At 44.3% G+C, this 12,379-nt stretch overlaps 1 protein-coding gene across 1 annotated transcript; it reads right to left on the bottom strand.

Annotated features, from left to right (window-relative positions):
* Positions 1 to 4,174: 4,174 nt before the first annotated feature.
* Positions 4,175 to 9,928, bottom strand: LOC130239045 (phosphatase and actin regulator 1-like). Its single transcript, XM_056470200.1, has 8 exons — positions 9,899 to 9,928; positions 9,291 to 9,460; positions 7,918 to 8,074; positions 7,058 to 7,113; positions 6,908 to 6,969; positions 6,614 to 6,754; positions 5,986 to 6,062; positions 4,175 to 5,571 (listed from the first exon to the last, which is right to left on the bottom strand). Exons 1-8 carry the CDS (start codon positions 9,913 to 9,915, stop codon positions 5,556 to 5,558), a joined length of 696 nt encoding a protein of 231 aa, XP_056326175.1. The 5' UTR covers positions 9,916 to 9,928; the 3' UTR covers positions 4,175 to 5,555.
* Positions 9,929 to 12,379: the final 2,451 nt, after the last annotated feature.

The raw sequence follows: 12,379 nt of genomic DNA, 5'->3' as shown, positions 1-12,379 counted from the left end.
GAGTTAAACTGCTGTAAAGTGTGTCTGATAAATATTGTTTCTTTTTCTTTTTGCATAAATCTGTTAATCAGCCTGATTAAAACTACATGTGTTTTTAAATGAATCCATGATTTTTAATAGCCAACTTCCTGATATCACTGATCTGGGGACTGCTTATCTTTCATTAGTCCTGGACATGTATAACATGTGTCAGATCAGTATAACAACACTGGCTATAATGCATTCTTAGTTTTTGTGTAACATCAGGTTTCCCCCATTGACTTCCATTATAATCACATTTTCTGATTGCAAAGTCATGACAGCAAATAATCATCGAAAGACCACCCCCCCCCCCCCCACACACACACACACACACACTGATAAAGTCCAGAATAAGACCCCTGTATGAGCTCATTTATTCCATTTTTGACTGATATGCCATCATAAATAGTGAAAATGATCTGTAGAAGGCTTTAAGACTAATTAAGTGTAAAATTCTGACTGAGGACAGTTGAATGAGCGGGCCAACTTGTTATCTGTCTATAGGCTACAGATTTATTTTAAAACAAGTTTTGATGGATAATTTAGAAATTGTATTAAAAATAAGTATTATTTTCATATTTCTTTATTATGATGTGTTTAAATGCTAATCTCACAACAATATTTATAAACTGGATTAACTTACAAGTTAAGTTTAAATGTGTAAATAAATGGTTTGTAGTGAAATAGCATGGTGAATACAGAATTATAGAAAATATATCTGGTCCATCAGAAAAGTGTGGTTCTGATCCCCCTCCGGCAAGATGATCCGGCAGAGATTAGTTCTTAAAATGTCAGTAAAATGCATAATGGAATAGAAAATGAGGCGAATAACTGCAATAAAAGTCCAGTTTTTCAGGAATAAAGAAGCAGCCCTTTCAGCAGGCTGACTGTGGGCCTGTATAGTCTTCATATTTTATTACTCATTGATTATTACTGGGGTGACGCAGTGGCGCAGAAGGTAGCGCTGTCACCTCACAGCAAGAAGGTCTCTGGTTCGAGTCCCGGCTGGGTCAGTTGGTGTTTCTGTGTGGAGTTTGCATGTTCTCTCCGTGTTGGTGTGGGTTTCCTCTGGGTGCTCCGGTTTCCCCCACAGTCCAAACACATGCGCTATAGGGGAACTGGGTAAGTTAAGAGTCCAGAGTGTATGAGTGTGGATGTTTCCCAGAGATGGGTTGCAGCTGGAAGAGCATCCGCTGCGTAAAACAAATGCTGGATAAGTTGGCGGTTCATTCCGCTGGGGCGACCCCGGATTCATAAAGGGACTAAGCCGACAAGAGAATGAATGAATGAATGAATGAATGAATGAGTGAAGGATTATCACTGATGAACTTTGACAGTTTTACCTCATTGTGTCAATAACTGCTCAAATAATAATAATGGAGGATTTAAAGCAGTTTTATTGCAGATTGTCCACTGTGTGGCGCTGTTTGTACACAGTATTCAATAAATGTACTTACAGGCTTCCAAATTAGATGAAGGATTCAATAAATACACTGAAAACTCATGGATAACCTCATGGATGAACTGGTGACTTTCTGCATGAGAGTCGGACGCTCTGACGAGGAGGCTAAAGAGCGTGGCTGCTAGTGTCTGTCAGTGGAGCACACTTACAGGTCAGAGGAGTGAGGTTTACCTGCACAGCACTTCCCTAGCTGACCTCTGCTACACTTACCCCCCCCTAAACCTCACTCCCATCGGGGTCACGGCACCAATTATAACCCTGCAGGTCCTCGTGCACCCAACCCGCTCTGAGCTGGGACTGAAACTGCGTCTTGATTCAGGAGTGTTCAGATATTTGGACTAGATTCGACACACAGACTCAGAGAGAGCAGCAGATGTGTCAGTGTGTGCTGATTATTGGCATGATTGTGTATTTTCTGCATGTCTACACACACGTTAAGAAGAGAACACACACACACACACACACACACACAGCTGGACGCTGCTGCTGGATTCGTGTTGAGGATGGTGTTTTATTCACACACACACACACACACACACACACACACACACACACACACACACACACACACACACTCAGTCAGTGTTGGTAAAGAAGGTCAGGGTTTATTGCTGGAATCGTGACGCGCACGCGCGCTCACACACACATATAAAGTCATGCAGTTTCTACAAAGTCTTCAAAAACACACACCTCTGTTATAAAGATGACGTGGCTCTTGCTGGAGCTCAGGCTCTCCTCGACATGTTCAGCCGGTGTGTGTGTGTGTGTGTAATCTAGATCAGATCAAACCTGCTCCTGGATCAGCCCACAAGCTTGTGTGTGTGTGTGTGTGTGTGTTGGTCCATGTGTATGTGACAGTGTGTGTGATTGTCGGTGCATGTGTGGTTGTGATTGTGTGTGTGTGTGTGATGGTCAATGTGTGTTTTTGATGTTGATGGTCAGTGTGACTTTAAGTGTGTGTGTGTGTGATGTTGTTAAGTGTGTGTAATGGTCTCTGTGTGATTGTATGTGAGGGTCAGTGTGTGTGATCTGGGTAGTGTAAATGCGATTGTAAGTGCATGTGATGTTGATGTTCAGTGTGTGTGTGTGCCCATGCAGGAGCTGCTGTGTGTGTTGCAGACCCTCAGGACTGATCAAGCGTACAGCAGGTAAATAGAGCATGAACACGTCATCGTTTTCCCAGAAAACACACACACACACACACACACACACACACCTCTGGAGCTGCTGCTGACGTCAGTAATACACACTGAACTGACCCCCACACACACTGATCAGAGGTCAGACAGGAGTGATGTGGTGTAAACTGAAGTGACGGAGGGCTGAGGAGCTGAACACATGGAGAAGTGGAGGAGGACTGAGCGAGGACAGGACCACTGAGCGCTTCAGTGTTCAACAGATTACAGCAGGTCAACATTATTACTACACACAGCCCATCTCCTGAATCTGCGGTGTGTGTGTGTGTGTGTGTGTGTGTTTGGGTGAGCTTCACGTCAGCAGCTCCTCCAGTAATGTGTTCACCAGTGAGAATCATGACGTGTTCAACATCCAGACCCACACATGAACATCACACCTCACCTCACCTCACATCAGCAGTGGAGCAGTCCAAATCAACATCAGTGTGTGTATCGTAAAGTGCATGCAGAGTATGATCACAGCATCATCATCTGGACCAACCATCAGTCTGTGTGTGTGTGAGACATTAATTCAGTGTTCCAGCATTCAGACGAGTGGCCCAGATGAGCTACAGAGAGAGAAAACCGCACGCACACACACACACACACACATCAGCTGCGTTTCCAGATCAAGGGTCAGTTCACACACTATTACAGTTCTGCCGTTCTTCGCTCTCCATTCGCTGGGTCCAAACCTGATCCATTCTGAAAGTCAGAGGTGGCTTCATTCATGAAAGAATCATTTGAGTTGATGATTCAGTGTTGACAGATACTGCTTCATTCTAAAAGAATCATCAGTTTTAAATGAATCGTTTGAATGACTCATGACAGTGAATCATTCATATAGTCAGATGTAGCTTCATTTCTAAAAGAATCATCTAAGTTGATGACTCAATGTTGACAGATACTGCTTCATTCTAAATGAATCATCAGTCTTGAAAGAGTCATTTGAATGACTCATTATGACAGTGAATCGACTCAATGATCCATTCATTAAAAACAGACACTGCTTCATTTCTAAAAGAATCATTTGAGTCCATGATTCAATGATTCATTCTTAAAGTCAGATGTTGCTTCATTTCTAAAAGAATCTTTCGAAGATCTGTTTAAGATGTTTTGAAGAATGCTGAAAACCTGTAACCACTGACTCTGTTGTTTTTCCTACTATGAAAGTCAATGGTTACAGGTTTTCAGCATTCTTCAAATTATCTTCTTTTGAGTTCAACTGAATACCTTTAGGTTTAAAGCTACTGGAGGGAGAGTAAACAGTGAGTAAATGTTGATTTCTGGGTGAACTGACCCTTTCATGTGATGCACAGAATTGGAATATTGCAATAAACGTCTGGGCATTTCCATTAAACGATATTATGCAATGTTTCAAAACTTGCATTAAAGTAATGTGAATGGAAACACGGCTAACACACACACACACACACACACACACACACACAGCTGAAAGTCTGATGTCTGTTTTCTGGCTCGTGTATGAACTATAAACAACACAAACAGACAAAACTCAAAAATAATGTAATTTAAGTTCAAATAAATGATGAATAATGGATAAAATAAATACAGAGAGACAATAGAAATGAAGACATGTATAAAAACACTGCACCATTAGAAACATGACGAGGGTTTGCATAACTGCACATCTAATGAAGCCAAGTTACGCACTATAATCATATTAAAAACCATCATGATGACGTGGGAGAGCTCAGACGGAGAGCCTTCGATACATGATGGACATAAATAACATTAAGAATTCACTCTCAGCAGCTTCAGATGAACACAAGAATCATCTGAATCAAACGACTCTCAATGAACACAAAACATCTGAATCAAACGACTCTTGATGAAGACATAAAACATCTGAATCAAATTACTTAAACAACTCAATAAATAAACACAATGAACATCTGAATCAAATGACTCTCGACAAGCACACAAAATATCTGAATCAAATGACTCTAGCTGGACAGAAGAAACACCCGAATCAAATGACTCTTGTTGAAAACAAAATATCCGAGTCAAATGACTCTGAAACTAATGACTCTTGATGAACAGCAGAAACATTTGAATCAAACTGTTCTGAAACAAATGACTCTCCATGAACACAAGAAACGTCTGAAGCGAATGATTCACGAAGCGAATGACTCTGAAACAAATGACTCTCGATGAACAGCAAAAACATCTAAATCAATCAACTTTTGCTGAACACACAAAACATCTGAATCAACTGACTCCTGATGAACAGCAGAAACGTCTGAATCAAATGACTCTTGATGAACTCATGAAGCAAATGACTCTGAATCAAATAACTCGATGAAACCAAGAAACGCCTTAACATTTGAATCAAATTACTCTCAACGAACAACAGAAACATCTGAATCAAATGACTCTTGATGAACTCAAGAAGCAAAGGACTCTGAATCAAATTACTCGATTAAATCAAGAAACATCTGAATCAAATGACTCTCTATGAGCACACAAAACATTTGAATCAAATGACTCTCTATGAGCACACAAAACATTTGAATCAAATGACTCTCGATGAACTGTCAAAACATCTGAATCAAACGGCTCTGAATCAAATGACTCTCAAACACACAAAACATGAATCAAATTGACTCTTGATGATCTCACGAAACATCTAAACCAAACGTCTGAATCAAATGACTCTTGATGAATTCACAGTTTGCTGTCGATGTGAACGCTGAAGGAAACCCTTGCGAATCTCACAATGAACGTGTGTGTGTGTGTGTGTGTGTAAACGCAGATGAAGTGTGAGAGAGTCTGTAAACGTGTGAAAGCAGAGCTGCTGGTCATCCTGAGTGACGGTCAGTCCATCTCTGTTCATGTGTGTGTATTTGACCGATTCAGTCCTCCAGACGGCAGTGCTACGGCCTGTGGAACCTGCAGGACACACACACACACACACACACACACACACAGCCTATATTACTGTAGTTGTTGTGTTACCATAGCAAGTGTAAAATGACCCCAACAGATTGAGATATTTGAGTGCAGTACAGAACACTGAGTCACATTTTCAGTTTCGGCAGTGAAAATAACTGAATCAAAGCTGGAGGAGATCATTTGTGCAACTCTGACTCCTCTCCTGAATGAATCATTTGAGTCAATGATTCAATGATCCATTCATAAAGACAGCCGGTTATTCATTTCTAAAAGAATCACTTGAGCTGATGACTCAATGATGTCAGATGTTGCTTCATTTCTAAAAGAATCATCAGTTTTGAATGAATCGTTTGAATGACTCATTATGTAGACTATGGTTTAAGCTCCATCTGAATTCTGTGAACTCCTGACCTGGTCAGATGTCTGCTGGACTCGTGAACCTCCATCTCATTGCTCTTGAAGTCGTTCAGCTCTTTTCTGATGGCCGCCTGCGCTCGCACACACACACACACCACACACACACACACACACACACACACACACACACACACACACACACACACACACACACACACACACACACACACTCGTGAGCAGATGCTATATTAATAACATTATAAACCATCACAGTCACTGTAACACTTTCAAATGTTTGTTTTCAAACTATGAAGATATTTTGAAGAATGTTTGAAACCTGTAACCACTGACTTCCATAGTAATGTGACATAGTAGTGTCGTCGAGTGTTATCGAGTGTCATCAAGTGTTGAGTGTCTTCAAATGTTGTCGCGTGTCGTCAAGCGTTGTTTAATTGTCGTTGAGTGACGTTGAGTGGTTCAGGACTGTCGTTGATAGTTGAGTGTCATCAGGTGTTGCCGAGTGTTGTTGATAGTTGTTGAGTGTTATCGAGTATGAGTGTTGTTGATAGCTAGTGATAATTACTGATCGTAATTGAGTGTTGTTGATTGTTATTATTTGTGTGTTATTGATAATTATTGATAGTTATTGTGTGTTATTGATGAGCAGAGGTGCTGTTGTGACCTTGTCGGCCGCCGTTAGTCTGGTCCAGGGTTTGTCTGTGCGTCTGTCGTAATCCTGAGCGTCTGAAACCTCCACATAATCACTGAAGCGGATCAGAATCTTCGCTTGTCGCAACTCCTCTACTGTAGGCCTCTGACTGAGCTGAACACACACACACACACACACACACACACACACAGCCTGGTTACACACGCATACATGCTGACATCTCTCTCTCTCTCACTCACACACAGTAATACATAACATCGTTACACGCGTCACATGACTATCACACACACACACACCCCACCATACCTTGCGTGAGAGTTTGCGTCTGATCTCTCTCTTCTCCTCCATCTGCTCCAGTTCATTACGAGCTGCAGGACAAACAGGAGATCACAAACACACACACTGACAAGAGAGTGTGACTGGCTGTGTGTGTGTCTGTTTCTGTGTGTGACTGACGTTTGAGGATGTTCCTCTGCTCCAGCTCTTCAACTGTGGGTCTCTGGCTCAGTCTCCTGTTCAACACACACACACACACACACACACACACACACACCACACACACACACACACACACACACACACACACACACACACACACACACACACACACACACACACACACACACACACACACACACACACACACACACACACACACACACACACACACACACACACACACACACACACACACACACACACACACACACACACACACACACACACACACACACACACACACACACACACACACACACACACACACACACACACACACACACACAACACACACACACACACACACACACACACACACACACACACACACACACACACACACACACACACACACACACACACACACACACACACACACACACACACACACACACACACACACACACACACACACACACACACACACACACACACACACACACACACACACACACACACACACACACACACACACACACACACACACACACACACACACACCACACACACACACACACACACACACACACACACACACACACACACACACACACACACACACACACACACACACACACACACCACACACACACACACACACACACACACACACACACACACACACACACACACACACACACACACACACACACACACACACACACACACACACACACACACACACACACACACACACACACACACACACACACACCACACACAGTGAATAAAGCTGAACAGCCTGTAGATCAGCATCATGTGTGCACACTGCTGTGTTTAACAGTGTGATGTGTGTGTGTGTGTGTGTGTGTGTGTACCGTGTGAGTTTGCTGCCGATCATCTGTCTGGACTGCAGACGCTCCTCATCTGTCTGAACAGGTAAGATGTTTTTCTCCTGCAGCTCTCTCTGAGACGGCCTGTTGCTCAACTTCACCGCCAGAGAGTCCGCACGCAACACCTTCAGCGCCAGTGTACCTGCATACACACACACACACACACACACACACAGAGACACTGAGTCTATGAAGCATGCTATCCACATCAGATTCAGAAAGCTAGTTGATGCTTGTATGAGCTCTAGATTAGATGACTGTAATGCTGTGGTGGTCCAGCATCCTCCATTAATAAGCTTCAGTCAGTGCAGCTGCAGCTCCAGCAGACGTGTCCACATCTCCTCAGTGTTCTCCTCCAGACACCGGCTGCTCTTCAGTTCCATATTGATGATCAAATATTGCTTCTTCCCTATAAAAGCTGTAAATAACCCAGCTCCTGTTCATCTGACCCAGCTTCTGTCTCTCTACAGTCCAACCTGCTGTTGAAGATCTCTAAACTCAGGGCCCAGAATAGCAGAGTCCACTAAAGGAGGTCGAACCTTCTCATTTATGGCTACTGGAATAGCTTTCCTGATGATGTCCGAGGCTCAGACACACTCTCTCAGCTCAACATTAGAATAAAGAACCATCTCTTTAGTGAGCACATAACGCTATGACACATGAGTGTGCTCCACGCAGGTGAGTGGGCTTGATAAACCACCTGTAGGATACCTCCTATGCTGTACATGTTTGTTTCTGTTTGTTTATTTATCTGCTATTCTCATTTATAACACACAGGCCTCCCTCTAGAAACTATGCAGTGCCATTGATGCAATCCAAGACCTGTGAAGAGATGATCCCAATGTCTCCATAATCCTGGACCAGGCCGTATCCTGAGCAGCTGCTGTGGTGGTCATGAAGGACTGGAGAGTGTGAGACTGATTCCTGAAAGACCCCAGTATGAACGAGTCTTCGCATTGATCCTGTGGATCAGCCTGAACACCTGCTGGTGACCTACTCACACCTGCAGCTTCTCCATGATGGACGTCCAGCGCTCTCCAGCCTCCGGCGCCTAGACTGCAGCTCTGCACAGGAAGTTTGGCCAGAGGAGAAATGGTCGAGTCCAACTGAGCCTGGTTTCTCTCCAGGTTTTCACTTTGGTCAATTGGTAAAGTTTGTTCCTCCACTGTCCTGCTTGGTTTGGATCTGTAGAGCTGCACATGGATGGATTTGCTCTTCAGTGTTTGGACTCTCAGCAGTGAAGATTAAACCACACTGAACTGAACTGAACTTAAACACTGAACACTGGACTGACACCGCTTCAGTTTACTGTGGTTGTATGTGTGTGTGTGTGTGTGTGTGTGTGTGTGTGCACTGACTGGAGAACAGTGAATCCTCCTCCTCCTCCTCCTCTTCCTCCTCCTGCTCTTCATCTCTGTATAGGCTGGGCAGATCCTCATAGTCAGACTCGTCAGGGATGTTCTCTTTATCTTCATCTTCATCACAGTTGACCACTGCACCGCTGTACTGACCAGTGTGAAGAGCAGAGCTGCGGACACACACAGCAGCAGTCACAACACACACACACTTTTACACTCACAACAACTTTAGTCGGACCATTGACACAACAGCAGTCAGTTGTCTAACACAACACACTCATACACACACACACACACACACACACACACACACACACACACACACACACACACACACACACACACACCACACACTCAGTAAAAAACGAATAAGGTTGTCAGTTAAAGGTAAAATAGTTCTGGGAATTAAGTCACAGGTGTGTGTGTGTGTGTGTGTGTGTGTGTGTGTGTGTGTGTGTGTGTGTGTATCAGACAGAACAGGAGCTCAATAACAGTACAAAACACACTCATCATCCCAAACGGTGGAGCACTTGAGTGTGTTCAGTCTGAGCAGAATCTGCAGTGAGCTCTGGCACACTATATAGACAGCACTAGTGAGTGTGGCGCACCTCTCCAGCCTCTGCATGCTGAGCGCCAGTGTTTTCTGGAAGCTCGTCCGATGATGGGCTCTGGACGGGTGGGTGGAGCCATACTGCAACTGCAGCGGGTGCTTGTACTGCAGCAGCGCAGGCGTCTTCTGAGGGAACGACCAGGGGAGATGAGGACCACAGGCGGCACATACAGCATCACCTTCTTAGGAGGTAGAGGAGGAGACAGCCTTCCCTGTAGACACAAGTCTGACGCACACACACACGCCGCGCGCGCACACGCACACGCACAATATAATCAAGATGTTAATTTCATGATTAAAGATATCTGTTGTGGTAATCCTACAGTTGCTATGGGTAACAACAATTATAGCAACTGATCTGTTGTGGTGATTCTACAGTTCCTATGGTAAACACAACAATTATAGCAACTGATCTGTTGTGGTGATTCTACAGTGCTATGGTAACACAACAAACTATAGTAACGGATCTTGTTGTGGTGATTTACAGTTGCTTATGGCAACACGACAACTATAGTAACTGATCTGTTGTGGTGATTCTACAGTTGCTATGGCACACACAACAACTATAGTAACTGATCTGTTGTGCTGATTCTACAGTTGCTGAGTGCTTCTCAACCTGCGCTGTGATTGGTCAGTCTGGAGAAGGGTTTGGGCGGCAGGGCGGGGCGCTGTTTTGGATGAGCTGAGGTTGGGCGGGCGTTTCCTGAAGGTCACCGGGGGAACGTGACTGTTTTCTTGGGCGGAAGCGTGAGAGACTTGAGCGTGTTGTTGTCTGAGCACAACTCCACCATCCAGAGGTGACCGGAAGTCCACAGCAGCTGAACACACACACACACACACACACACACACACACACACACTTCACTATAAAACACACCAGGATACAGGAGATCCGTCCTCCCACGAGAACAAACGTCCTCCTGATTTAGAGTATGAGGGAGCCGGCCGCAGCAGAACCAAGCCCATTATTCAGCTCATGAAGCGCTTCGTATCTCAGCTAAGCTCATTAAAAAGAGCCGTTAGCTAAAGCAGCTCTTTCATGCTATAGCTTCCACTCTATGTGCTTTCTATCTTCTCGACAGAGCGAGTAAAACAGACATCAGCCCAATCCCAATCAATCCTCATGACTGCAGACGAGCTGGTGTCCTTCAGCGACTCTACACACACTCAACACCAGCACCAGCAGAATATAGACTGATACAGCCGTCATTCAGGCCGCATGCTTCAGCTGACCCAATTAGGGTTTCTCCTCTCATGTGGCGCAGATCATAATTAGCCCGAGCAGGAGAGAGAAAAGCACATTCAAGATTGAGTTTTAGGCCTTAAAGAGGAAGCTATTCTGCCCCCTTCACCAGCTGTAAACACGTCTGTGATGTCCTGTGTGTGTTTGAGCTGAGAATAACACACAGATAATGTCTCCAGCGCTCTGAAACTGACCCGTTGAGGCTTTGATCCTAATGGTAGTGTTTTGGTGACTGTCGCTTTAAATGCAAATGAGATTGTGCTCTTCTCAGAAGAGGGCGGAGCTACAGACGCCTGTGTCAGCATAGTGGCAGATTCAAAAACAAGACTAATGTCATATGCTAATGAGGGAGAGATGGGCACTAGTGGGCGGGGCTTTCCCCTCTGATGACGCATACAAAGGGAGAATGCCAATCAAAGTGTTTCATTCATCAAGTCTGATTAGAAACAAACACAATTAATGACAGTTTCACCAATAGTGGCTGCTGAAGATACTCACACACTGCTGACACACACACACACACACACACACAACTGGATTTAAACCCCACCTAAAAGTCATTTAATCACACGTAAATAAATCCACTATCAGTGCATGAGTGTCAGATAACAGGTTTCACCTGTTAAAGTAAGCCGTATGTCACTTAAAAAAGACAACAACAGTCGTATATTGTGGTGTAGCACAGCGACCTGACTGACGACTGACTGACTGACTGACTGCTGACTCTGACCGCTCTCTGTCGCTCATTGATCTCCGCCGTCCGCTCACAGTCTGTCCTGTCTGATATCAGCCCCATTCTCCAGCCGGCCATCCACGTCAGCACCGGGACCTGGAGTCTGACAGGACCACACCCAACACAACACACCACACACACACACACACAACACACACACACCACACACAACACACACACACTGAAATAAATGACCAACTACCAAATATAGCTTCAGAAATGATCAGATGTGCTCCAACATTAGGCACATCCACATAGGACTGAACACACATCAGTGTAGCTGAGCCGCTACGAATGAGCACGTGCTGCGACACACCACATCACACTGGTGTGTCTCTCTGATTCCGTTCATTCGTTATAACCTGTTTAATCTGTTTTTAATCACTGTTATATTTATTCTCTCGTCTCATTTCACTCCTGTTTCTGTAAAGCACTTTGGATTAGCAGTGTGTATGAAATGTGCTATAGAAATGAACCTGCCCTGCTTTATTTCAGAGTACAGC

This window comes from Danio aesculapii, chromosome 2 (genome assembly GCF_903798145.1).
Source record: "Danio aesculapii chromosome 2, fDanAes4.1, whole genome shotgun sequence".
NCBI classification, from domain to species: Eukaryota; Metazoa; Chordata; class Actinopteri; order Cypriniformes; family Danionidae; genus Danio; species Danio aesculapii.
This window is presented reverse-complemented; position numbering and strand designations above follow the sequence as displayed.

Bases quoted from the DNA above. Each gene is read 5' to 3' on its own strand.
- LOC130239045 (XM_056470200.1), bottom strand. The intron at 8,075-9,290 runs GTCAGTGCACAC...GTGTGTATGCAG, and splicing joins GGAGGATTCACTGTTCTCCA to GTACACTGGCGCTGAAGGTG. The intron at 6,755-6,907 runs GTATGGTGGGGT...GTGTGTGTTCAG, and splicing joins GACGCAAACTCTCACGCAAG to CTCAGTCAGAGGCCTACAGT.